Genomic DNA, 27,240 nt, shown 5'->3' with positions numbered 1-27,240 from the left:
CAGTGCCTGTTAAAGTTCTTTAAATTATTGTGGATTAAGTGCCATAGAAATGATGTGTAAAGATCCTGGGAAGGCACTTAGTCAAGGATCACTGCAAACACATCTTTTGGAAATTAAATTCTGCAGGATGCAGGGAATCCTGGCAGCTTCCCAGTGCTGCCTCACTCGTGCTTGGATACAAACTGAAAAATCTGATTTATTCCAGTGCAGGAAATGCATCTGATATCCCAGAAAAAACCCAGTGGAATAACCCTAGAACAAAAATATTTGGATTCAGGACTTGAGCTTTCCTTTTACCTTGAATGCACTGAATGTGTCCATCTTCAGTTGTAATTGTAAATGTTTCACCTGGGTTTACCTGGACAAGAATCACCTGCAGGAAACAAAACACAAAAGAGAGGGGTTGGGGGCTTTTTAAATTTTAGAAATTCTCTGGGGGAAAACCCCTTTTCTTTAGAGACAAACAACAACAGAGCTTTGGCAACCTTGGAGTCATAAAGGAAAATGGTTAGAATGATGGGTAGAATGAAAATATTTCTTCCTACTTTGACATAAAATCCTTGTATTTTTAATATGGTTACTGACAAAAGTGCATCACCTGATACACAGGAAATAAGCTTTTAATTTCAAATTTCACACTGCTGCTTCTGCTTTTACTGAGGCAATAATGACCTGAGATTCACATTGCATTCCAGGCTTTTCCCACCACCTCTGCCCTGCAGCTCCTGTGAGCCCAGGTGTGTTTTCCCTGTGGAAGGGATCCAGGCCCCAGTGACACCCTGCAGGTCCCTTAGGACGTGGCCATGTCCTCCTGCACACAAATCCAAGTGAAGCTGGGCCAGGATCACTCCTCAGGCACTGCTGGGATCCCAAACCATCCCCTCATCCTGCCCCAGCCTCAGGGGAATTTTGGCAGCTTCACTTTACTGCAACATCTATAGTATTCTACAGCTAATCCTTTAATAAAAGTGGGGTTTGGCCAGGTAAGAACTGCAGGTGCACAATTAAAATTCCACCCTGGTGACAGCTGGTGCTGATGTAAAAATTGAAATAAAATGTATTTGTTAAAGCAGCTGTGAAAATCAGTATCATTATCTTCCATTCCATTTTTATAAAGTACTTTTGCATTGTTCATGGAGTGACATTTGTAGCAGGTAGATGGGACCAGAAGGAATCACCTGGTCATTTAATTCCTGGCAAAATGAGCTACACATGACATTAATGATTGAATTTTTCTGTGCTGTTACATTTCCAGTGCTGGAGCTCCCTGAACACCCCAGGCACCAGTTTCACTGCTCTCATCACTACAGACTCCAAGGATAAATGATAAATGCTATTTTAACGCTGGTTTTGCAGCTTCTGCATATTGGTGTATTAATCTTTGATTTTATTTTTCATAACCTCCCTTGTAGGGGAGAACTGATGCTCCTTGTACAGGAGAATATTACTTTGGGTGGATGGCTTGTTTCTGGATAAAAGTGAGGCACCAAAATCCCTGAAAAGGCCATTTAGGCACTCAGTAGTATTTATTATGGTTCTAGGAGAGGGAGAGATGGCAGAGAATGCTTTTAGAAGTGGCATAATTTGAATTAATAATGAAATTTATGCAGATTTGTCACTTCAGAATGCAAGTGAATGTATGACTTCAATGCTAATAAATTTCTTGGGGTAAAAGGAGAGAAGTAGCGTTAATTGTTTAACAAAAACTGACAATAATGGGCTGGGGATTTACCAGAGCACAAGAAACAGGAAAAAGATTTGCTGTGGATCCAGGATTCCAGAGGCAGGGACTGACCTCAGGAAAAGGCCCATCTTGGAGGGCAAAACTCAGAGGCAAGAAAGGGATGGTTTTGAGAGATTCAGAGCTTCTGAGGGTGGCACAACTTCAGAACAGGCTTCCATGAACTGCAGCTCTCAGAACCAGCTCAGGAAAACTGAGGGAAGGATCCGAGTGCTGCAATCACAGGGCTGCAGCAGCAGTTGGGAGCCTGGAATTCCAGGAATGCACAGGCCATGTCTTAGAGCAGTGACTCACTGGAATTAATGAAGCAAATGCAGTCCCAGCCACCTTCCAACAAGGAAAATTTCCAGGAAGCTGGAGTATTGTTGAGCCAAGTGAGACATGGGGAGTGCTGAGCCCAGGAGCTGCCAACGCCTCCAGGTGTCCTGAGCTCCTCTCCAGGGCTGGTGGCACCAGCACAGCCAAAACTGTTCAGCCACAGCTCTGGTTTTATCCCTCTTTCACACACTCTTAGATCCAGAAAGCCTTTCAGAAATCTTCCAACTTTTGCTCTGAGTGAAATGGAACTAATGGATTAACTGGAATTGGCCAAACACACAGGTTTGATTGCTAGAAACAAATCACTCCACAATAATTAAGTATTAGCACTGTCCTCCACAGCACTGGCAGAGAAATAATTAAAATACCTCTGCATTAATAAAGATTCTAAGTTGAGCCTCTCTCTAAAATATTCTATTTTAACTTCAAATCTGCTCTTCAAATGCATCTCCACAATACAACTCTATTATTTCCCCTTTTTTTCTTTAATCTCACCTGATTGCACAGTCTCCTCTAGGTCTCAAAAATGTCAGTGACTGTCACCTCCATGTCCCACACACACAGCTCTGGGGAAAGGGGCCAATTAAATCTACTTGATCTCTTTTCCTCATGAAACCTGAACCACCTGAACCACCTCTCAGCTGGGCAGGGCTGAAATTTCACCTTCTACTGCCACAACTTCAAAAATATCTTGGAGACTCTGCTCATTTCCAGACACACTCATTATACTTCCACCTCCAGGGTCTGAGGCAGAAAGGGAAAGAGACTTTTTCTTTAATACAGTTCATTTTACCAAGCAGACAACTGAAACAACACAGATTTCTCCTTCTTATCTGCAACAATTACAAATTAAAGGTGATTTCATCTAAACTTTCAGCACTTATGACCCACCAGACCTCAAAGGATGGGAAGAGCTCCCAGTATTTGTAGTACAACACACTCAGCTCTTTCTGCTGAATGCTACATTCCCATTTACTGACAATTTACACACACTTGGGCTTCAGAATTGTTCTGCTGTCACTTTTACTTGTATTTCTAATACTACCAGACACTTCTGAAAGGCTGTGTCCAATAAAGCTCTAAAGTTTCAACTAAATACACTCAGGTTTCACCACTGCACTGTAATTATTAATGAAGACACTTAAAACCAGGAAGCCAAGGTCTTTCCTTTCATTTTCTTGTAATAGATTTCCTCTGCAATCCCTTGCTAATCTTTATTCATTACTTCACAGGAGTTGCAAAACCTTTATTAACCCCCTAATTTTTCCTCTGATTTTTGGAGTCTGCAACTCCATTTTAAAGCCCTTTTTTGACACCTGTCCCCTGGCTGGGAGCTAAATGATTTTTTTCCTCTTTCCATCGGCACTTCTGTTTAACTCCTGATGTCAGTGCTCACAACCACATCCTCCCCCAGTTCTGCAGATCAGTGGCAGAGCTGCAGGGTTTTGTGGAGCCAGCATCCCAGTGGTTCCCAGTGCTCCCAGCTCAGGGCTGACTTGCCTGCTGGATGCTGTCCCCGTTGACCATGTGAGGTAGAAGTGGCACTTCATTCAGCAGAGGTGTGGCTTCCAGAGGGGGCGGCTGGTCAGCCATCATTTCTTGGGATCGTTCATGGACACCTGCTCACCTCAACCACCTGCGCCAAGAAGAAACAGGGATGAGGTCAGATCCAGTTCCCCCTTCCTTAAATCATTCTCTGTTTGTTTGACAAACTCAGCTTATGGGGCCCTGCCAACTCAGAATATTCCCAGTGCGCCCAAACAGTCCAGTATTATCCTGTTTTTCACTTTTAACTCCTTTTATGTAAGAAATAAATGTCCTTTCCCCAAAATTCTCCCCTTTAATTATCAGGAATATTCAGCCACGAGTGCTAGAATTGGTACCTCAGTGCAGCAATTACACAGTAGAGGAATTTATACATTTACACAGCAATTTATTCCTAAATTTGCACTTCAAATTCCTAAACTGCTTCCAGTCCAGACCCCAAGCTTCAGGCTAAATAATGCACATACCACATTTCGATTTCAGTGATGACCAAAAAAAACCCCAAACCGTGCAATTTCTCCAATACAAAATCTGCCAGGTTGAAAACAAATCTTAAGACAACACAAAATCCTTCCTTGTCCCAAAATTTTTGACTTGAGAACCACAGGGAAATGTGAATGGAAAAGGGTTGCAGAGTCGTGGGCTTCCAAGGAATAATCTGTAATTAGAGCCAGTCAAAATACACATGATGCAAATTAATTATAGTTATTAGAGCGAGTCAAGCAGCAAGCTCCCAGTGGTAGGGAATTTTCAGTGTATAGTTAATCCAGCATCCATAAAAAGCACAAGATAACAGGATACAGGAAATGCTGACACTTCCTTCTCCTTTCCCATTGCCTCCCATAAACCAGACGGCAAAATATGCTTAGGAGGGTTCAATTCCTTAAAAATAAAAACCAAACCACAAAACAGACCCCTAAATTTGTGCATGAACCAAGTCAGGCTGCTTGAAAGTGTCAAATCCTTCCTCAGTTCTCCACAAGCAGCACGGAAAGGGCAATATTTGGGGAAGAGAAAAAGATGAAAACTGATTAATTCTGTACCTGTGGGGCTGCATTTCCAGCAGATTAGCAAGAGTAGGAGAAATATCATATAATGAATATAATTTCTTCTGGGTTTATCTTGTTTTGTACAGAAAAATCTGTAAGAAAGCTGAGATTACAGAGATTTTTCCTGTGTTATCAAGACAAGGCAAAGGAGCTGGTGGAATCCACTGATAAAACCCCCATTCCTCCTTTGCAAAAGCATCTCAAAATCAGAGATACAATCACACAGCCACAAAATGCAGCACAACAAACTCCTCAGGACTTGCCAAAACCCAGCTCCTTTCACAAGGAAATTCTTTTCCAGGGCTGCTCCAGTAACAATTTTAAGAAGCCAAACATCACTGCAAGGTGCAAGGGCTGGACAGGACCTCAAAGATCAAATTTGCATCAGGTTTGCCCTAAAAAACACTTAATAAATACACTGAACTGCCTTAGCATGGTATTTATTTCCTGAATAAAATAATCTCCTTTTTGTCATGTTTGGAATTGCCTCTGCCAAGGATGCAAATTTTAACTCTTCCACTTAAAACCCCCTGCCTGGAACAGTAAAATTCAGAAAAAGGTTTCTTCCTCTACACCTCTTCCATTTTTTGAGGTTGGATCTAAGCCTTAAGAACCATAACAGGAATTCACTGTACACAGGAAATACGAAAATTCTTTATTTTATATATGCATATGGAATTCTTGAATCTCAACGAAATTAGAAATTAGTACTTAAAATAAAGGGGAAAACCCTTTACCAAAAGGCAACTCCATCTGCATTGAAATTTAACTACCCCAAACAAGCAGCTGCAGAAAAACATGTTCTGAAACAGGGCCCAAAGGCACCTGCAACTTTAAATAAAGGTTCAGAGTTTCTCTGATTATCTTCTGCAACTTCAAATAAAGCTTCAGAGTTTTTCTGCTCATCTTCTGCAACTTTAAATAAACTTTCAGAGTTTCTCTGCTCATCCCTTGCCTTGGCTGAATTTAATTCTCTCTTTAAGACAAAATGTAGAGCAGAGCTCCAACATCCCCAGGGTTTTTAGAACCCTTCATCTTCTAATTACACAGAGGATTTAATTTACATGGACACCTCCACACACTTTCTGCTTGCTTAGTGTTGTAACTTCATTTCTCTGAGGAAGAATTTAATATTTGGAGTAGGAGGAAATAATTTGGTTTAAACTGTTAATGATAAAACTCCAAAAATAGCCAATTTTGTGTCTTAGCAGCAATGGCCATACGGTCAGAGAAAACAGAAGTATTGACAGGAACAAAAACATCTGAAGAGGTTTGGGGCAGTTTCATCTGGATCAGAACGTTGATATTTCCCTGTGCAGCTGGGCTGGGGTGGCTGCAAGTGGCAGAACACTGAGGATAAAGAGGGACGTCCTGACAAATTGGAAAAAAACAAGTTATTTTAGGTTTTGAGCACCGTTTCATTCCTTGAAAACACTGATAAGGGCAACAAAAACACCCTGCCCTCCAAGTGAACATGGTCAATGAATGTGGGACTCAACCCCTCCCCACTTCAACAGGTAAAACTTTTCCAGGGAAATATATCCACAGATTCACCTCCCCAAAGTCTTCATTCCACTAGAGGAAGTAGGTGGTACCTGGGTAAATAAAAAGAGAATTCCTAAAAAGTTATTACATACTCAGCACAATTTCCTGCAAAACAAAACAAAGACAGAGCTCTATCTTGAAAAGCCATTTCCCAACACCCTCCCACGGTGGGGCTGGAGCAGGGAATCCAGTCCTGCTCGGCCCTCCCTGCAGGGCAAGGCTGCTCCTGAGGGAAAGGTGGAGGATGGGGCAGAGAGGAGATTCTGGGATCCTGAACCCACCTCCACCCACACTCCTACACTCAGGCACCATGGAATCCAGCATGGCTTGGGTTAAAAGGGACCTTAAAGCCCAACCCCCTGTCATGGCCAGAGACACCCTCCCCTAGTCCCTATCCCATTCAACCCAGCCCTGGACACTTCCAGGGATCCAGGGGCTGACACAACTTCCCTGGGCACCCTGTGCCAGGGCCTTGCCACCCTCACAGCCAGGAATTCCTTCCCAATATCCCATCTCATCCTGTCAGTGGGAGCCATTCCTCTCGTCCTGCCCCTCCATCCCTTTTCCCAAGTCTCTCTCCAGCTTTCCTGGAACCCCTTTAGGCACTGGAAGGGGCTCTGAGGTTGCCCTGGAGCCTTCTTTTCTCCAGGTGAGCACCCCCAGCTCTCCCAGCCTGGCTCCAGAGGGACTCCAGCCCTTGGAGCAGCTCCGTGGCCTCCTCTGGACTCTCAGAGCAGCTCCAGGTCCTTGCTGTGCTGGGAGCCCAGGGATGGACCAGGTGTGGTCTCACCTGAGTGGGGCACAATTCCCCCCCTTCCTCCTGCCCATGCTGGGAGCGAGCCCTGGAATCACGGGGTTCTGGGGGCCAGAACATGGCCAGCCTCTCCTCCACCAACACTCCCGAGTTCCCAAGTTTCACATCATCCCTAAAACTCTGTCAGTGATTCCAGGCTTCCTCTAAACCCTTGGATTTACCCCAAACCAAGTCAGCTTGGAGAGGCAAATCCAGCTGGGGGGTTGTTCATGAACCCACCCACCGGGACAACTGCATCAAAGAGCTTCTTGGTCCCTGAAGCCACTTTATTCCAGGAAATCTCAGGAAGAGCAGCTCAAACTGCTTTTGCCGTGGTTTGTTCTTGGCAGTGAGGGATTTATCATCCCCAGGAACTATTCAAGTGGTCAGGGGAAAAAAAAAAAAGACCCAAGGAAAAAAGTACAGTCCTGGGAATTCACAGGCTGCACTGACATTAAAGATGAGCTAATACACTAAATCTTAAATTCTAGACTAAAAATAAGCAAGAAAAATCCCATCTGGAAGCATTAAAGACCAGGCAAATTTTGTAATTTATAGGATTAAACTGAAGTTTAGTGACTCATTAAATACGAATCAATAGCAGAACTTGTAGAGGTGTCTCTACAGCTTTGTCACCCTGTCCTGGAGATTTTTGACTCAGTCTGGAATTACACAGATTAAATTTTAGAAAGGTTACATTTTGCAAGGGTACTTCTGGCCTTATTCATTTTTTTGCAGTGGTTTCTATTACACATCAGCTAAAGGTCATTCCCAAACCTGGGCTGAGCTGAGGGATGAATTCAGCCCACAGAGCCACAAAAAAATAAAATAATTGGCATTGATCATCTCAGCAACAAACCTGAAGCTGGAAGAAGTGATAGTGGATAACACATTTCTAAGTTAAATAGCTTGAGCTTTTGTTTTCAAAGATTATTCAACATCTAAAAAGCTAAAATACAGCAATTTTTCACAATAAAACGTATTTTAAACTAAATAAACCAAATCCATATTGTAAAAATGGACCCTGAGATGTGTACTGGACTAATTCAATAATCTCATACAATATGGTCGTGTTCCCATATTCAAAAGAAGGCAACATTTTCCAGGGACACTGTCACCCTACAAAAGATTCTAGGAAAAACAGAAAATCTCCAGGACTGCCCTTCCAGCAAACAATTCCCGTCCACAGAGGCTAGGCCTGACCTCACTTCCTGCCACAGTAAAAACGCCGAGCTCTGCAAGGCTCCAGAATCGACCTCCCCTTGCATCCAGCCCGAATTCCGCCCCGGCAGAGCCGCTGGAGCACGGCCAGCTCCCGAGGAGCCGCTCAGTGCTCATTGATTCCGGGCTCAGATTTCCATGGAAAACAGCTCTTCATGTTCAGGATGGAGCTGAGCAAAGGGAGCTCGTGAGGGCTGTCTGATATGGGATCATCCCGCCTCAAGTCTGGAAAACATCAGGGTTTCACATGAGAGAGTCAGAAATGCTAAAATTGTCTCTGATGGTTTGGATCCAAAGTGGAATAATGAGTAATTCCAGGGCAGTTGCAGACAAATGGCTGGAGTTGGGGATCTTAGAGGTCTTTTCCAACCATAATGACTCCATAAATGTTCTGTAAACTCCTGGGAAGAACTCCCGGCATTCCTGAGCCTCCTTTAGCCATTCCCAACGTGCAGCTCGGGATGAGGCACCACATCAGCTCTGTCACTTCCACTTGAATGACACAGGAGAAACAACTTCAAAATTGTCGCAGCAATATGTGAAAGGAAGGTTCCAGCCACAAGAATCTTCCTGGATAAACACATCATTCCTGTTTTATCCAGAGTTTTTGGAGCAGTCACCACTAATTTACAATCTACAATTTACAGATGTGTTTCTCTTTAGGCACTGACAATGAATTTGCCAGTATTTACTGCAGGATGTGAAAGAACAAAAAGATTGTGCATTTCTTAACTGTAATATGAAAGAAATGAGAAAATTTAATAAACTGGAAAAATATCTTTTTTATTGGAATTGTATCCTTTAGTCATGTTATCTATAGTGAGATTATCTATTGTGCAAACGTGTTGCAGGATTATGGATTTAGCAAGTTTCAAAGTTCCTGTTGCCTCACATTAAATATTTTCCTATCATATTAAAATATATATTAATATTATATTATATTTCTCTCCAGAAAACTGTCACACAGACTAAATGGGAGGAACACTGCAGACAGGCATGGATCAGCTTCATTCCACTGTCCACAGAAGAAACCAAACAGATTTCAAAAATAGTGAAAATTAAGTTTATAACCCCAGACAGAAGCTGTCCCAAAGGCTGGATTTTCATTACAGTAAGTGCTGGATTTAAGATGAAAAAGTTCCTATTCCAAGGAGCTTATTACTTAAACTGAGACTTTATTTTTTTAAAAATACACCATGCCTGAGTTAGAAAGAACAATGTGTCCAGGAAGGAGAGCTTGAAATTCAGCAGAGACTTCCTGATTTCCAGGGTCAGTGCCTTATGCAACCTGCCAGCCTGATCCTAAATTTTCATTTATTGCAGGAAGTAAACTACTGTAATATTGCTCTTGATTAAAAGCAGTATTGTTTAAACACCTAAAGCTTTACTTGCACCTTTTTATACTGACAGAATTACTAATTAGAATTACTAATTATATAATATATAAAATGTAGCAAATACATTTTCTCTGAGCTGAGGGAAAACCCCATATTCTCTGATAAAGAATATTATTTGTTACTGCCATGCCTTAAAATCCAGATCTCCTGCAAACTGAAGCTCTGAGTATTTTACCCTCCACTCTGTCAGTTCAATTTTCCATCACTCATCTCCAAAGGCTGTTAAAAAGAACAACCATGGAGCCATCCCCAACCTCAGGCTAAGGAATAACCTTGTCAAAAAGATCCAATTAAGAAAAGAACCTTAATTACAACTCCTAAAAAACCCAGATAACCCATGTAATTCTAAAGCAGGAAAAAATGGGGAAATAAGACCCAAGCTGCCCTCTCCCACCCATTTTTTTCCAATAAACAGCATTAACAAGGTGTTGAAGGTACCATCCCAATCCTAAAATAGTTTGGACCACACGTGAGACCTGCGGGTTGGACTGGGTTTACTTTCAGCAAGATTAAGGCAAGGAGAGATTTAACAGAAGCTCAGTTACAACCTGAGCTCTGGAGGGACCACCCCTGCTCCATAAGTCATCTGTTCCCCACTAAATCCATGTTTTGATTAAAATCCTGGAAATCATTTATAACGGCCCCCAAGGGAATTAGGCCGCAGCATCTTGTGGGAAGTTTGGCTTCCAGCCAGGAGGGCAACACAGCCTTGAGCCTAAAAATGCTCCTCATGATTTACCCAACAAATGGGCTCAAATATTCTCAATATTGAGAGAGCCTGCCTGAAAAATGTTCCTCATGATTTACTCAACAAATGGGCTCAAATATTGTGACTATTCAGAGCTTGATCCAGGGGTGGCCTTGACCCAGCTGAGGTCTGCGACCCCAGGAAAACAAAAAAACCTCAACAAAATTCCACCCCAGTTCCATACACACAGGACAAGGCTTCCACACTCTGCTCCAAGTGTTTGTGTTCAGCACTGACCAAATTACAGAAGGATTTTTAATTTGGTATTAATGCTCATCTCTCAGGCCACTGCGAGACCTCAACGCTCCTAAAATTCTCCCTGGAGGAGGACTAAGATTGGGATGGAAACCTTTATTTTATTTCCCAGTCATCTAAAATCCCTCAAAGCACCCAGAGACAGCAGATCCAACACAGCGAGGCCTCGGCAGCTCTGACCTGAGGGATGCGATCAACTTCCACCCTCCCTCACCCCTCTGGATCAGGTTCCTGAGGGAGCGTGCCAGGAAAGCCATCACACAATTGTCCCCTGCAGCCTCCCACAGCAGCTCCCCGGCACTCCAGGATTGTTTTCCAGCCTGAAACTCCATCCCTCAGGATTCCAGGGGACAAAGAGGCCAATGCCCACCCTCCAGGCTTACACACGTTTTTCCAAGGGCTGCGTAACTTCCTGCTGCTCTTCCCAAAAGGAACTCCACTGGCAAGAGCTGGGCAGAAAAGCTCTGTCAGTGGCCAGAGTGCATTAATTTGATTTGAGCTGTTATTTAATATTATGCTCACATTAAGGCTATGCCTGCCCTCAGAATTATTCATTTAGGAGGCCTGTGAAGTTGGCAATAACAGTTTCTATAATGCAAACATGACATAACTTTTAGATAAATATTTTCCTTTGTTGTTTTAGTTCTTTTATGGCTTTTCTCTTGTTGCCAGAAAAGCAGAGTTGAATCCTGAGCACTTGTGCGCTGCTTCCTAAGTGACCAATCCCATAAACCAAAACCCAGGAGTTCCTGAAGGATCCCATTCCTGTCCTAATCCCAATCCTGCTTCTACAAATGTTCAGAGAACCGAGCAGCTCAAAGGACTGAGACATTAAGGCACTTCATTCTTATTTCAGCTTAACAAAATAAAGGGATTGAGGAACTTTCTAGCTGCAAAAATGTTGTTACAAAAAAAAAATAAAAAGAAAAAAAGAATTAAACATAAAAGTACCTTTTTTCTGCCTGTTAGGAAGGTGATATCTTCTGGAATAAGTCGAGGTACCCATTTTTAATGCCACACAAAGCAAAAAATTTCAAGCTTAAATTAAAAAGCCTTTATGAAATGCAATTTAACAACGGACTTCTTTAAATATGATTTTCAAGTGTAAAACTGTGAATTTAAAACCACATTATTCTGTTTTTTTTAGGCCTTGAAGCAAACCAGTTTATTTGCACAATAACCATATACTATGGAAATTCCAAATCCAAATGGTTCTCCAAACCACTTGGAAGCTATGGAAGCAACAGACACAACAGTTCACGGAAAAGAATTCCCAAAAAACTTCTACCCAGAGGCACAAGCCAGAGCACAAGCCCTTGTGTGTGCCTCAAATTCTCTCTTGGATCTGAAGTGGTCAGCTAAAAGGCAGCTGGAATTCCCACCTGGAAGTACCACAGAGCTGGGCAGATGAAACAAAGCATTTCCAAGTGTGCCAAGGTTTGCCAGCTGGGAACTGCAAGTTCCTACAGGGAACTGCACCCGCTCCAAGGCTCCAAATTCAGGAGAAGGATCTGCATAAGTGAGCACAGTTATTCTCCATGGGACAAATTTGTTTTGAAGTGGAAGGTAAAATTGAAGCCATTTTGTGATAATTTTTTTCCCTGAAAATAAAAAAATTCTGCCCATTTCCCAGATTCCAAGGCAAAAGTTCTGTTTGAAAGCCTGGAAGCAACCCAGAGGAATGGCTGCTGTATGTGCAGACACGTTCCCTCCAACTGGAACACATCATTCCACAGCACCTTGTTCATCCCAGTCCCTCCCTCCAGCCAGGAACACCCAGCTCATGGCAAGGAATATTAAAGTATTTTTAAAAGCTTTTTTTAGAATCTTAGAGGACCAGGAAAAAATGGGGAATGTGAGTGCAACCTGAGCTTGGCCGCTCTGCTTTGTCCTATGCCAGGTGTCCAAACCTGGATGAAACCTCCTGGAATTGAGCCAGAAAAGCACCAAAACCGAGCCCTTTTTAGTGCCAGAGCTGGGTGATACCTCCATGAATTTGGGGAGCATTATGGGATGGCAGACATACACAGCTGATATGAGACAGAGGTGATCCAAAAGCTCTTGCACAAATGCTTGCGTTCCACATCTCCACCAATTTATTTACTTTAAATTCGACTCAGGGAGGGCAATCATGCAGATTATGAAAACCAACAGCAACTAGGCCATCTCCAGAAAAGGTTCCCTACCATGAGACAGCTCAGAGCAGTCAACTGCTGTCTAATCCAACAAAAAAGGAGTAAAATCAGGATTTCACAGGTGGAAGAACCAGGAGTTTGCTCCCAGATTTCTGCAGGCTCTAAGGAAGCAAAGGCTGATTTTACACCAGCTCTGATCTGAAAATCACCAGAGTGCTGGATGCAGCATAAACGGGCCTCTCTCATTTAACAACCCTCTTAAACCAGGACTTCAAAACCAAGCAGAAAAACCCAGCAAAAGCAAAGGATTTCTTCAAATTGGAACAGATTAAGCAAACTCTGAGCACAGAGGAATTATTTTGGTACAGCAGCTGAAGACTTTTCCTTGCACAACACCAGAGGTTGGGGCTGTAACACTTTAGCTGAGCACTGGGTCAAACTGGGCTGGTTAGAACAGGTTACACTTAAATCCAGGGCTAAAACACACTAATAAATTACTGTAATTACCACAGCTGAGCAGTCCCGTGGCATCAGACCATGTGCACTTCTTTAGTTCATGGAAAATGCAAGGGAAAAATGCAAGTGAAAGATCATCCCCATGAGGCTGGAGCAGGAACACTTCCCTCAGTCAGGGTGACAGACCAGCACAGAGCCACTGCCACAGCTCACCTGATGGCTGGCAACACCCTGAAATCATTCGCTTCTGTATCTGAGCTTTGAATATTTATTTGCGAATCAACAAAACTGCTGGAAATTTGGGGATTGAATCACATTTTTATGTAACTGACTAAGTAGAAATTATCAGTTTTGAAGAACCTAAGAATGATAGTTTATATAAGTTTTTATCAAGTTTATATTTTAAGAAATCCAGGCATTAAATAGCAACATGCCAATTTACAATACACCAAAAAGCTGTTTACATAATGTCTTCCAAATCTGAATAGTTCATCTAAATAAATTCTCACCCCTCACATTGAAACGGACAAAAATACACACCTGGGTGACCAGATTAAAGCTTTTTTTTAAGCAGAATCTGCTTAAAACCAACATGAACATCTTGCAAGTCCTTCAGGAGCATACAACTCCTCCCATGAAAACATTAAACTGCCTTCACTCCTGCAAGTGACTGGAGATGACAAACCCAAGTGACACATCAGGGTCACTTTAATACCTCACTTAGCAGAACTGAAAGCAACTGATTCCCACGGAAGAGACATTAATGCTGAAGACATTTAATAAAGGGCATGCAACAACAGATTAAAAAACTTCATCTGAATTTATAAACCTGGATTTAACCTGGTTAAATGCTTTTCCTCCCCGAACACCTGTACAGACCCAGGGAATGCAGCATGATCATCACTTCTTTATATCTTGTATGAAATCCATCTGCTGATCATGTTTTGCTTTCCAACATTCCTCCCCAAGTTTCTGACAGATTCCTTTCTGCTTTTCCAGCAGATCAGTTCCCTGACCTGACCAGTTCCATGAGAAGGAACTCAGTTCCATGATCTCCAACTAAAACCAAAGGATCTGAGCAAGGCACTACCAGAATGCTGTCACCCTCTCCAGCTGTTCTCTACACAGGAAATGCATTTGGCCAAAAACAGAATTTACTTTCTTTATCCAAAGCCTATTATGCAATTCTCTCCAAGAGAAAACTTCCAGCTAAGTGGGTGAAGGGAGAAGAAAGAGTAAGAAATTTGAAAATAGAGATAAGGCTGCCACCTCACAAAATCAATAATGTTCCTGTGGAACACAAAACTCTTCTTACCTCAAGAACTCAATCAGTTCCTCTTTCCCTAATTCATTTTTTCCATTTGATAAGAAGTTGTCCAGAACTTTCTTCCAGAAAAAAAAGAGTCCTAAGTTTAGAGGTCTGTCAAATACATTAACTTCAACTTAAAGTGTTACTTAGAGACTTAATGAGAAAATAAACACTTCATAAAATCTGGGAGAATCCTAAATTCTCTGTAATTACCGTTGCCACTCTCCTGACTTGGAATTCCTCCTGGTGAGTGTTCCAGTGCCTGCTGCAGAGCGAGCAACGTGTGCTGTCCTCAAGCTTCTTTCTGCAGGCAAAAAACCCCACATTTTCATGTTAGTGCCTTGGCAAACATGAAATCTGAAGAAAAACAAGCTGCAGGGAATGCCAGAGATCCATGAAAGGAGCAGGAGCCAGGAGGGGACAGGCAGTGGTAACTGCACTGGGGAGTTCTTTGGATATAACTGGATTTATTTAGTTACCTACTTCTGTACCTGTTCTACTCCTCTACATGGCAATAAAGACAGAAAAATCAGGTTCCAAACATACACAAATTTAGATTGTCATGAACACATTTGCCGTCTGATAAGGGCCATAAAAAGACATAAATTGTATATAAAGCTGGAAATACGATCCCAGCTTGCTGTTATGGGGCAGCACAATTTTATTCTAGAAACTGCTCCACTAAAGATGCTCCAGCAGAAGGAAATGAACAGCTCCAGGAGTCATTAAACCACTTCAGATGTTGCATTTAATAATGCAAAAATCATCACCCTTCTCAAGCTGCATCCAGCACTAAAACACTTCCTAAAATATCTGCACCATGAGCCCTCTTTTGGCCCTCCAGACACAGGAAGTTTTTGCAGGGATCAGTCAACCCCTAATATTGTTTTTCACTGAACTATTCAGGTTGGAAAAGGTCTCCAAGATCATCAATTCCGACCTGTGCCCCACCTTGTCACCAGCCCAGAGCACTGAGTGCCACCTCCAGTGGACACCTCCAGGGATGGAGACTCCAAACCTCCCTGGGCAGCCCCTTCCAATGCCTGGCCACCCTCTCCAGGAAGAAATTCCCCCATAATCTCTGAAGATAAGGCTCAGGCAGGTGCAGTGTGTTCTGCAGTTTTACTGAACACTCCAAGAAATCTCAGTCCTGGTGACTCCCCAGGCTGCCTGGAGAAGCTCCCACACAGCAATCCATTGTCATTGTCACCAAAAAGGTGATACTGTCTTCAAGCCACCCTGATGACATCACCTGAAGATGCTTCTGAAGTCACAACCTAACAAATGTTCCTCCTGAGCCACTTTAAATGAGACACTGGAAAAATATTGAATATAAAGCATCAGGCCCCAGAGTGAATCTTGGGCAAAAGGAGGCATTTTCCACATCAATCAAGATCCTGGGAACAAGGGGAGATTTACATTAGGATTGAAAGGGCCAAAGGGCTGGGAGCCAGTGGTCTGTCTGTGCTGGTCAATACACAGAAAGGATTGTGTTAGCACCACTGAAAGAATAAATTATCGCTGCTTTTACAATAAGCTCTTCAAGAATGCAATAAAGAGTTCAGTGTGTGCTCCTCACTCAGGAATCCAAAACTTTTCAGTGAAGGTCTGTCTTGCAGCAAAGATAACAGCTGAAAACCAACCATCTTGACCTTGGGAAGCTTCATGACAATGTGCTAAAAACAGGTGAAAAAATGCACAGGTTCCTGCTCCCACATCCCCCAGCCTTGAGGCCTGAGCCTGGAGCAACCCCAGGTTTAAATACTGACAGTTCAGACCTGATGCTTTCAGACAGACCAAAATTAGAAGTGAGAAATGTTATTTTTTTCCCCCAAGCCTCTTGCCTGTTGCAGTATTACTAATATTGAGGTGTTCTCATCTGCTTTCAGAGATAATTTTAAAATTCTTCTCCAGTTCAATGAAATCATGACAGGAAATTAATAAAATATGGAACGAGGGAAAGAATTCTTACAATATTTCATACCAGCTCCTGACTTTGATGAACAATATTAGAAGAATGTCTTCCCAGTCACGTATTTCCTTCTAAATATGACAAGTTTCCCAAAGGTGGAAATAGCAAGTCACCAAATAAAAATGCCACTCTTTCAAGCTTGAAAGATAAAATTCAATTTGCATGAAATTCACCCAAGGCCAGGCAGAATGGGAGTAGAATACTGGAATTTTTCCTGTCTGCACAGTCCATATGAAATATTGTTGTTTTGAGGACCCACTAGACCTCTCCTAAAAATAACCATAAAAGATGACAATTGCTGGCAGGGGTGTGACAAGCCCCAAAGTTAACAGGATGCCAATGCCAACCTCCAAAAACAACAACCAAAAAGTTGTGAAAAAGAGTTCTACAGAACAGTTACATCCAGATTTGGTGTCAGTGCAACATCAAAGAGAGGTGCAGCTTGTGATCAAGGCTTGTGGCAGGAAACGGATTTGTGTAGACAAAGTTATCTTTATTCTCTTTCAAGGTGAATCCTATTGTTTTAAACCATTCTAACATCCAATTCCTCAAAGCCACTGAAGAGAATGAACCACCAAACCACAACCAAAAATCAGCTGTTGCAAGAGAAGAGCAGGGAAAGGTGGTATTTGTGCACATCCCCAGCCTAAGGAGCTGAAATTATTCCACTGCATTGTCAAAGTGCTGCTTCATTCCAGCTAGGGCCAAGTTTTCCAAAAACTTGCTGCAACAATCCTGAGCTACAGCTGAGTGAGTAACTTGTAAGAGCTTGCTCCAGGAGGTGTGTGAGCCATCAGTCCCAGCCCTGCTTATTTACAGGCTGCCCCATGAAGGATCCCAAAGAGAGATCTGGGATACAGTGGATTAGTTCAGCTCTCTAGAAAATGTGATTTATTTGATCCCAGCTGAGAATAAATGATTCCCAGACAACAACAGCGCTCCGGAACTTTCCAAGATTTGGAAACGGGAAGGTAAAAAGCGCGAAGAGAGGAGAGTGTAATAGCTGGCTGCCTTTCAACACCCATGAACACACACTGAGCCCTGAGAAAGTCAACATCTTTCCCATTTTACCACCTTATCCTTTTTCACAAATTACATAAACCAAGGGAAGGAATGCGAGTGTGGGAAGCAACTCAGGCTTTGCTTCTTGCTCACACAGATACTGAACCAAACACAAAGTACTTTCTTCTACACTGGATCTTAACTCCAAGGTCAATTTATTGGCTTAAAATACAGAGAGGATGCTTCCCTGGTTGAAATGCTAATCTGAGGCTCAGGAAATCTAGATTCAATTCCCTGCCTCACCACATACTTCCTGTGCGACCTTGGGCCATAAATATTTCGGTGCCTCAGTCTTTCCATCTGTGACTGAGACAGTATTTCCCTATTGAACTGAGTGTTGTAAAGATAAATACATTAGGAAAACATCAGGAATCACAGGCCACAGCCATACGTGGAGCGGGCTGTTGGGGAACTTATCTGTGTGTCAATATTCCCAATCAGGCAGCAGGGAAAGCAAGAAAAGGCTGCCAACGTGAAAAAATTTAACTAGTACAGGACAGAGAGAAGACATAAAGTATCAGCAGAACAGACAGAAACTGAAACCTCAGTTATTAATTTCAGAAAATTTCCATCATTCCAACCAAGTTTTGAACAGAAACGAAACTCAGAAACCAGCTGGGCAAGCTGTGAAGGGAGCAAATACACCTGCCAGCAATGCATTATTGCCCTGTTTTCGGAGATCATCACACAAAATACCTCAGATTTGAGGTGGCAGAGGGGCTGCTGAGTCTGGGGGCAGAGAACCCCTGGAGACTGTCCCCGAAGGGAAGCTGAAGTCCCCAGCCCTTTGTGAGACGCATAAATAGGAGTGGGCAGAGAGCGGCCCCAGTGGGGTCCCCACTGCTGCTGCCCCAAGGCGGAGAGGGAGACACAGCGGGAAGGGGGAGGGCAAGACATGGTCACCAGCCCAGGCAGGGGCTGACAGGAGTGACCTCCCCCTGCCCCGAGCCCAGGAGGACGCGGGGGAGGTGTCTGGGACCGGAGCTGCGGAGCAGCCAAGGGGAACAACTACAAGGCTACGTGGCATTCGCAGGCAGCGGCTGCCGGGGAGGGAGCACGGGGGGGCGGCCAGGGGGGACCTGGGGGGGACGACTGCACATCGCAGCCCCTCCTGCCCCACGAAACAGGAGAATAAGGAGAGGAAAGGGAAAGAAGGAGACGGAAAATCTGTGCGCTGGGGAGCGAAACGGGAACGGGCAGGGGGAAGCGCGACCCGCGGCGCGGGCTGGCATTAACCCCGTCCGGGCAGGCTCAGCCGGGAGCCCCCGCCCGGCCCGGCCCCCCAGCACCGGGAGTCCCTTTAGAAGCGGCTCCCCAGAACCCCCGTCCCCGAACACGCCGGCTCTCCTCGGGGGATGCCCGCGCTCCATCGGGCAGCGCACCCAGACAGATCCCGGCCGTCTGTCCCGGCCACCCTGAACCCTGCCTGCCCCGCGCCCCGGCCACCCCATGCGCCTCGGGCACGGCACCGCATCCCATCCCAGGCACCCCATCTCATCCCCCTCACCCCATCGCACCCCATGTCCCGAGATATGGGATCGCCTTGGATCGTGACCCACCTGCGCCACGTCCACCCCCGAACCTGCCCCACAGCCCGAGCTGTTCCCCCGCCGCAGAACACCCTTCCCGTCCCCGGGCTCCCGCCGGTCCCTCCAGCCGCCCCCGCCCGGCTCCGCGCCGCCTCCCGCCCTCCCCTCCCCGGGGCTCCGCTGCCGGCACTGCCCACCCCGCCCCGGCTGGGCACCGCCGCTCTCTCCGCCCCGAGGACCAGCGGAGCCCGGGAAAGGGGCCGGAGGGGGCGGCCCCCGGCGGTGCCCGTGCACGCCCGCCGGCACTGACCGTGTACCCCGCGGGCCCCGCCGCCTCAGCGCCCGCCGCCCGCCAGCGCCGCCATCATGGAATGCGCGCCCCGCGCCTGCGCCGCCGCGCCGCCGCCGGCCGGGGGCGGGCGGGCGCGCCAACCACAACCCGCGCGGATTCGCGGTTCCCGGACACCCGAGGCCGCCGAAAGCTGCGCGGGGGGGCGGCCCCGACGGGCCGGGGTGGTGGCACCTCGGGGGGGGGGGGTGACCTGTCTGGGCACTGTCTGTCCCTGCCGGACACCGCCCGCCACCCCCGGACACTGTCCCCTAGGCAGTCTGGTCCCTTGATCACTGTCTGTCCCCCTCAGGCACTGCACTATCACCCCTGGACACTGTGCCCTGGTCACTGTCTGTCCCCGTTGGGCAGCGTCACCCCCGGGCACTGTTTGTCACCCCCGGGCACTGTTTGTCACCCCCGGGCACTGTTTGTCACACCTGGGCACTGTTTGTCACCCCAGCGCTCCACCTGTGTCACCAATCCGTGTCCCGACCCTTTCGGGGGTCTCCAGTCTCCATCCCCCCCGTGCCACTGCAAGGATGAGCAGGGGGTTTCCCACTCTGTACATTCCACCCCACAATTTGGGGGGTCACAACTCGTGCCTGACCCTAAAACTGTGTCATAACACAAAAAAAACCTTTAATGGTGACAGCATGGAAGAGAGGGGATGGTCTAGACTGAGTGGGCAAAGGGAGGAGGAAGCAGAGGTTTCATCACTGGTTGTGCCAGGGAAGGTTTAGTTGGATATTAAGGAAAATTTCTTCCTGGGAAGCGTTGTCCAGCCCTGGCACAGCATCTCCAGGGCACCCATCCTGCACTGAGACCCCATCCTGGAGGAGGAGTCCTCATCCCTGGAGGGATCTAAGATCCCTGTGGATGTGGCACTTGGGGACAAGGGCTAGTGGTGGCCTTGGCAGTGCTGGGGAGTGGTTGTACTCAATGGTCTTGGGGGTCTTTTCTGACCTGAATATTCCTGTTATTCCATGATCCTGTGTATCCTGACAGGCAGCTCCATTCCCATGTTCAGCCTCGGAGCATCTCAAGCCCTGCTGCAAAGAGGATCAAGGGCAGGGACTGAAAAAAACCCTCCTGGGCTGCAGAGCCCTCTGGCACATCCATTTTTCCCCTGCCAAGTAATGTACCGATAAATCTTACACTCTTCACCCTATTTCCACCAGGCAGTTCACACAATACTTTTCTATTAATGTGTTTTTAAAAGTGTATCTCAAACTTGCTTAAAGCAGCAATTTCAGAGATATTCTGTGTGGAATTCAGCTCCGTGTGGATGTAAAATAAATGTGACAGCTGTGCTTTTATACAAGCCCCACTAAACTGTGGATCACAGCAGATAAAGGTCACACTTGACATTTATATGCAACATAATAAATGTGTATATATAATCTATATAATAGACATAGAAAGACTAAACTTGTAAAATGAATGAGCTTGTGTTTACCCCCAGATTGATCTTAGATGTGTTCATAATGAATATAGAAATTTTTATGATGAATAGAAAAAATTGTTCCTTAATGTCAGAGAATTTCTCTCTGGAGACCAGCGGAAGGGGTTTATTTGCCAGAACGAACACCCTGCGCTGGACAGGACTAAAATAAATTCCCATCCATCTTTTAAAACAAGCAGGCCCTGATAAGAAAGGCCAGAAGTGGTGCTGGCTGCTGAATTTTTAAGCAATTAATAGGTTACCTTGTTAAATAAAGGCCAAAAACAAGTCTCAGGGTAACTTTAACATTAATTTTACACATATAGGCCCATAAAATAATTATATTCCCTGCTAATTGGGAACAAACAGTGAAAGAACATAAAATCTGTTGCATATGAAAAGCAAAACGCTGTAGCTGAATCCACGGAAAAATCCAGGTGGAAAAGGCAGGAGAAACCTTTTCCTTTTAACAAAATCATTGGTGAATTCTCTGCAGTAAATTTTCCTCTTCTTTCTACCTTTCCACAAGTTTTCCTGCACATTTGTGACTCCTGGCCTGATTCTTTTCCCTGTGGAATAGTGTGGATCAGCACATACCGTGTTTTATTATGGTTGATAAGAACCTATAAATTTGCCTATAAAGTAGATTGAAATCTTCAGACAAAGATTTAGGGGAATAACTATCTGCTCCTTTGTTTTGAATTTCACCATGCTTTTGTCCCTGATACTAAACTCTGAATTTCACTGATGACCCCAAATGGAAGTCTTTAATTCCAGCCCCCATTTAAGTCTGGGAACACCTCAGGAAAGGTGGAAGACCAGACCAGCACAGGACTCAGTGAGTGCAGACCTGCTTTAGGAGCAGAAAGTTGGTTAATAATTTCACCTTTGAGAGAATTCCTGGAATCTTCAGCACTCCATCTCAGGAATCTTAGAACTCCACAGGCTCTACCTAATCTGCAGTGCCCTGGGGATTTCATTCTGAAGTGAAATATTTGGGCTTAATTTTTGGGAGATCTCCTGAAAGTGACCCTCCAGATGGGATTTGGAAATCTGAAACACTCTGCACCAAATGAATTTTGCTGCTGGAAGCAGAGATTCAAGGACTGTTTTGACTTCCCAGGCTTGGTATTTATCCATTGCCAGCTAAACCTCACAAGTTGTGACTAGAGGTGGTTGTGATCCCCCGTGGTGATGTCCTGTGCCTGATACCCAGAATAAAGGAGGTCCTTGGGAGGGAATGCTGAACATTCTTTGCTCTGAAAGCTCCTGGACCCTCCAGCTTTGATAAGGACAAGAATTCCTTTGTAGGTAATAACACAGTGCAGAAAAATCCTTTTCCTTTCCCCCCAGCCTTTCCTTAAATCAGTTGTTTCTCCTTAAATTTTCCATTTAAAATGGATTTTATATCCTAACAAGGTCGATCCAGCAAAGCGGTGGAGAAACTTCTGGAGTCACAACTCGTTTAAAACTCCAAGTGTGACAGCTATTCCCACACCATGGAAAAGAAATGACCCAATGTTTGCTGCCTACACCCAGACTGCCATGGCAGGACAGTGAGGGAAAGCTGCTTTTTACAGCTGGAACTGGACAGGGAGATGAGGTTGGAGGCAGAGGCGGGATGTTCCAGACGGAAAAGCCGCATGGGAGGAATATTTGGCGTGAGGAGAGCAGTGACCAAACTGCCTGGGAGGAAGGCTGATTAAATGGGTCAGGAGTTACACAGAACAAGGCTGAGGGCAGCTTTAACCCTTATTTTGAAATTCCTGGAGAGCCACAAGGACCGTGCAGGGACAGCGGGTTCCACACACGGAGGCAGCGACTGGTTTGGGAAAAGTTGGATTTTGAGGAAATTTTTGCCCAGACTGTCAGTTCGGTCTGGAGAGCAAGAGGACAGTGGGTTGGGGCTGGATCCAGGCCTGGGAAAGAGGAATTAAAAATAGCAGAATATAACATCAAAGAACACTTGGCAAAAGGAAAGGGAAAGAGAAAAGAAATGGGAAGTGGAAATGAGTCAGGAGGGAGGAAAGAGAGGGCAAACGGGAAGAAATCTGGGCTTATAAAGGAAGGACAGGCTCTGAACTGGAAAAAAAAAAATGGAAAAGGGGGGAATTAAGGAGAGTCTGCCTTAACAAAACAATGGCAAGAGGCAGTGCCAAAAGCATGCTCATTCTTCCACTAAAAAATTTGGAATTGCAATTTCATTTTTTTTAATTTGCTGATTCAACTGCCCTAGGTGCTTTAATGAAACTAAAGGGGCAGGGGGAAAGAAAAATAGGAAATAAATGGAAAAGAAAAGTCTTTGACAGAGAGAAGAGCAAAGAAAGATAAGAGGAATATTGCAATTACAACATAACCCAGTCTGAACATGGGTTGGGGAGCTTGAATAACAAAAACCTGGATGCACACCCCCCCTCCATGCCAACACCCCACTTATCAGGGGGATTAGCAGCCACCCTGGAGTTTTAGTTCCAGCTCACAATAAAACTGTTTGTTTTTCCATCCTTTGGCTACAATAATAATGATTCTGGTTATTTGAACTCGTGTCTAGCAAAGCCTCCCCTCTCCTGCCTCGGCTGGGAGCTGCGAGCGCGGGCTTGGAAGGATTCCCTTGGTTTTCCCTGGCTCCACACAAACTCCTGTGTGAGCACACCCAGAGGGAGCAGGGCAGGACAGCCTGGCAAACCAACTCCCCTCCAGCAGCACTTTGCTGGGAGCTGTGCTGGGATCTGCAGGAGTAAACAGCGGTGCTGGAGCAGATTTTCCGCCCGTGTGCGCTGGCAGCACTCTGGGCTGTGGGTTTGGAGAGCAGCACAATGGGAAAAGCCTGGAGGGCATGGGGAGAGAGGGTTTTCTTCAAAGGTCACACGCCTGCTCCTCTGCAGGTGCCCTCATCCCTGTCCCATGGAACGCAGAATCCCAGGATGGTTTGGGTGGGAAGGGACCTTAAAACCCATCGAGTTCCACTCCCTGCCATTGACAGGGACACCTTCCACTACCCCAGGTTGTTCCAAGCCCCATCCAGCTGCTGTTTCTATTTGATGCTGAACCTCAGAAGCAGATCAGCACCAGCAGAAATAGTTGTTAATAGCTTTAGGGCTATTAAACACCCACTAAACAAACAGGTGACACTGACAGAGGCACAGGGTGGTACCAGCACTGGGGAGCAGCCACTAAAATTGACGTCATTTTAACTGAAGAAATGACACCAAGGTTTTGAGATTTTCTTCTGAGTTCAGTAATATTCACAAAACTCTCTGCCCTCTCAATGGTTTTCAGTCCTGGTTCAGTTCTGGTGGTGACTTATAGCAAAAAAAGAGATGTATTAAGAGGAAAATTCAGGTGCTTGGCATCAGTATGGACAGGCCAGCATGGACTGGCAGGAAAGCCTGGCAGGGGATGGAGGTGCAGGTGGGCATTTTCTGTCCGTGCTTCTTCCTCCCAGCAGGACTCAGAACACCCCCAAAAAGCCTCACTCCAAACCAGGAACTCCTGGCACAGACCTGCTCCCATGAAATCCCACTGAACATCAGCCCTGGATCTGCAAACCTGCTGGCACAACGTCACCCGTGAAAACCAAACCAAAAGCCCTCAACAGCAGCAGCCCACAACAAACACTGCTGGTGTTCATGGCTGCTGGAGGTGCTGGGGGATGAAGTTCAGTGCTGGGGAACACCTGGTTTATGATTCCTTCGCTCACTATGTGGCAGAGCCCACGAGCAAACACTGCATGTCCTTGACCTCCAGCTGCTTCCACACCTCCCTCTGCCTCATCCTGCGGGTTGGGAGCACAACAGGGGCTGTTTGGAAAAGGGCATTAAACCCTGGCCCACTGAAGATCTTTCTGTGGGCAGGGAGGAGCAGGGAGGAGCAGCTGAGCTCGCCCTCATCCCTCTCCCGTGCAGGAGGGAGGGCTGGAGCTCCCCCCTTGCCATTGGATACCTATAAATGATAAAAACCTGGAGTAGGGAAGTTGTTCCTCACTTCTCTCAGCCCCAGTCTGGAGCTGCTGTCACCACCATGGGAGGAGAAGGCTGTGGAACACCTGCCTGGTCTCTCCCACCTTCTGCAAGGTCTTTCTGCTCCGTTTCTCCTCAATTTATTTAGCAAGGTCCCTGATAGAAATCAAACATCTCATTTCAGTCCAGTTCCAACCACTGGCTCTGTTTAGCCATAAATCCATAACTCTTGCCCCAAGCCAAGAAGCAAACAAGAAAAGAAAGAACAACCAAATCCAAACAGGACTGAAGAACTCTGTGCCTCAAGAAATTGTTGGGAACGGGCAGGTCCAAGCAGAGGCCTTGGGAAGCAACGTGGCACCTGCTGGGGCTTCTCCTCCAGAGCAGAACGTTCAGCTGGGGGAAACAGGATCTCCTTGTGGGATAGAGCTCATCCTGCCTCTCTCTCTGGTGTTGCAGAGCCCAGGGAAGGTGCAGCAGCCGTGTCAGCAGTGGGAAGGCTCAGGAGCAGGAGCAGAGCTGCTCCCAGCTGGGTACAGGGAAGTTCTGCAGCTGGCCCGGTCACAGGGACACCACGGCTGGCTTGGGTCTGGGACCTGGGAATGAGCTCACAGTTCCAAGGAACTGGAGCATCAGAAATCAAAAGAACCCTCATTCAAACATGTTAGAGCTCATCCTTGCTCTGGTGATGAAAGGAGGAAGCCGAGTTCATTTTTAAGGCTTTTATAAATCAGAGTGAAGCTGTTTAACAAACCATCTCTGATGTGCTTTCCTGCTGCTTTGCATGAAGAGAACATTTCCAGGATGCTGCAGAAGCACCTGAATCCTGTGTTTTTATCCCAAAGAGGGGATTTCACTCCCTGGGCCGGGCAGGGGCTCATTTCCCTGCATGGAATTCAGCTGAGAAAGGTCTTTGGAGAGCAGAACACGCACCAGAGCCAATGTCTGGAGAACAGAGAGGAGGGGAACAACAAAAAAACAAAACAAAACAAAAAAACCCAAAAAAAGGAAAGAAAGCAAGCAGAATAAATCTGAATTGTAACAAAACTACAGCCTGCATTGAAATCTCCACATTTGGAACTGATTTTTTTTCCATCAGACAAAAGGCTGAGAGTTCAGTTGTTGAAACACTGATCTCTTTTTTAACTTGTTCTGAAGGTCACATGCAAGGGAGCTGCAGGTGAACCCTCAGCAGTGGAGAACAGATAAAACCTGAAATATTCCTGTGTCAGGTGTAATGTGATGCTCATCCCTTTGTTTGGGCTGTTTCCTTCCTGCTGGGCACTTGGAGCAGGTTTCTTACCTTTCCACAGGTTCACTTGTTTTTCTGGCTGCTGCCCTTATTTTAACTCCTCTCACCTCACTTTTAGGCAGCGAAAACACTTTTCCCTTCACACTGGCACCAAAATTTCCCTCAGCCCTGTGCACAGAGGGTTTGGTGTCCATCCCTGGGCTGAGAGTGCTGGAAGCTGCGGCACCTTCGGGAAAAGCTGCCCGTGCTCCGTGATCTCCCTGCTCCCTGTCCACATGGGACTTCAATTGTTTCACTCCAGCTCTCCATTGTCTCTCTTCAGAGCTCTGTTTCTTTCCTATCTGGCATTTTCCTCCCTGTCCCCAAACAACCTCTTTTACTTGCTCTCTCCTACAATAAGCCCATTCCTCGTGATTGTTTCCATTCTCTTTTTTTGTTTTATTTTTTATTTTTCACTCGATGGAGGCCTGGGGGCCCCTGCTCTGCACTGGGGGCTCCTCTTGCAGCCACAAAGACGTTGGAGCAGCATCCCCTTCCCTTTGGATCCGTGTCCTCAGCACTGCAGAAGGGACTCTCCCCACCCCAAGGAGCATTTTACATCTGATATATTTCACATCTGATATATTTTATATCAGTGCAGAGTCGTGAATCAGGTCTGGGATGCAAATAAGAAGCAGCCACGTGGCATGAGGGAGTTGGGAGCACTTCAGGCTAAAGAGGAAAAAAAAAACCCCACCCAGCAAAAGGCAGAGATGCAGCTGTGAAGAATTCAAATATTGGCTCCTCCAGGAAACCTCCACGTTATATCCATTACTGAAATCTACTTATTTGTTTGGGGCTAATGACCTCCAGTTCAAGATTGGCATGGGTCTGGTTTCCAACCCTCAGATGGAAGGTCCAGGCACTGATATTCCGTGTGAGGTGGTGGCATGAGGAGCATTTCTCAGCTGGCAGAGCAGATCTCTGGGAGAGAACCTGCAAGTAGAATTCTTGAGGACACTTTAGGAGAGAAAGCAGAAAAAAACCCCAAACTGGCCCCTTCCCACCTTCCCCATCTTCTCTTGCTATGAAAAATCCTCCTCACTGCTTTCCCTGCTGCTGTGCCTGGTGCTGGAGGCTTCCTGGAGTGGGGAATTTCAGGGAGCCCTTCCAAAGTCTCCACTCCAGGAGCGCTGGCTTTGC

The 27,240-nt window shown here is 45.7% G+C and overlaps 1 protein-coding gene across 2 annotated transcripts in view; it reads right to left on the bottom strand.

The window, feature by feature from the left end:
• LOC102099701 (fibronectin type-III domain-containing protein 3a-like) overlaps window positions 1–19,469 on the bottom strand; it is a 38,709-nt gene extending 19,240 nt beyond the window's left edge. Inside the window, exons 1-4 of one of the 2 annotated variants that reach the window (XM_014255358.2) lie at window positions 19,386–19,469; window positions 14,726–14,816; window positions 3,560–3,695; window positions 298–373 (exon numbers count right to left, since the gene is read on the bottom strand). In XM_014255358.2, the coding sequence (XP_014110833.1) occupies window positions 298–373; window positions 3,560–3,655 (172 nt within the window). In that variant the 5' untranslated portion in view covers window positions 3,656–3,695; window positions 14,726–14,816; window positions 19,386–19,469. The remainder of the gene's footprint in view (window positions 1–297; window positions 374–3,559; window positions 3,696–14,725; window positions 14,817–19,385) is intronic. The other variant, XM_005526137.3, reaches the window with a different exon arrangement.
• Window positions 19,470–27,240: the final 7,771 nt, after the last annotated feature.

Source organism: Pseudopodoces humilis, chromosome 15 (assembly GCF_049639895.1).
Source record: "Pseudopodoces humilis isolate 2021_Gansu_Grassland_sample_001 chromosome 15, ASM4963989v1, whole genome shotgun sequence".
NCBI classification, from domain to species: Eukaryota; Metazoa; Chordata; class Aves; order Passeriformes; family Paridae; genus Pseudopodoces; species Pseudopodoces humilis.
The sequence above is the reverse complement of the archived record's forward strand: the minus strand, read 5'-3'. Positions and strand labels throughout refer to the sequence as shown.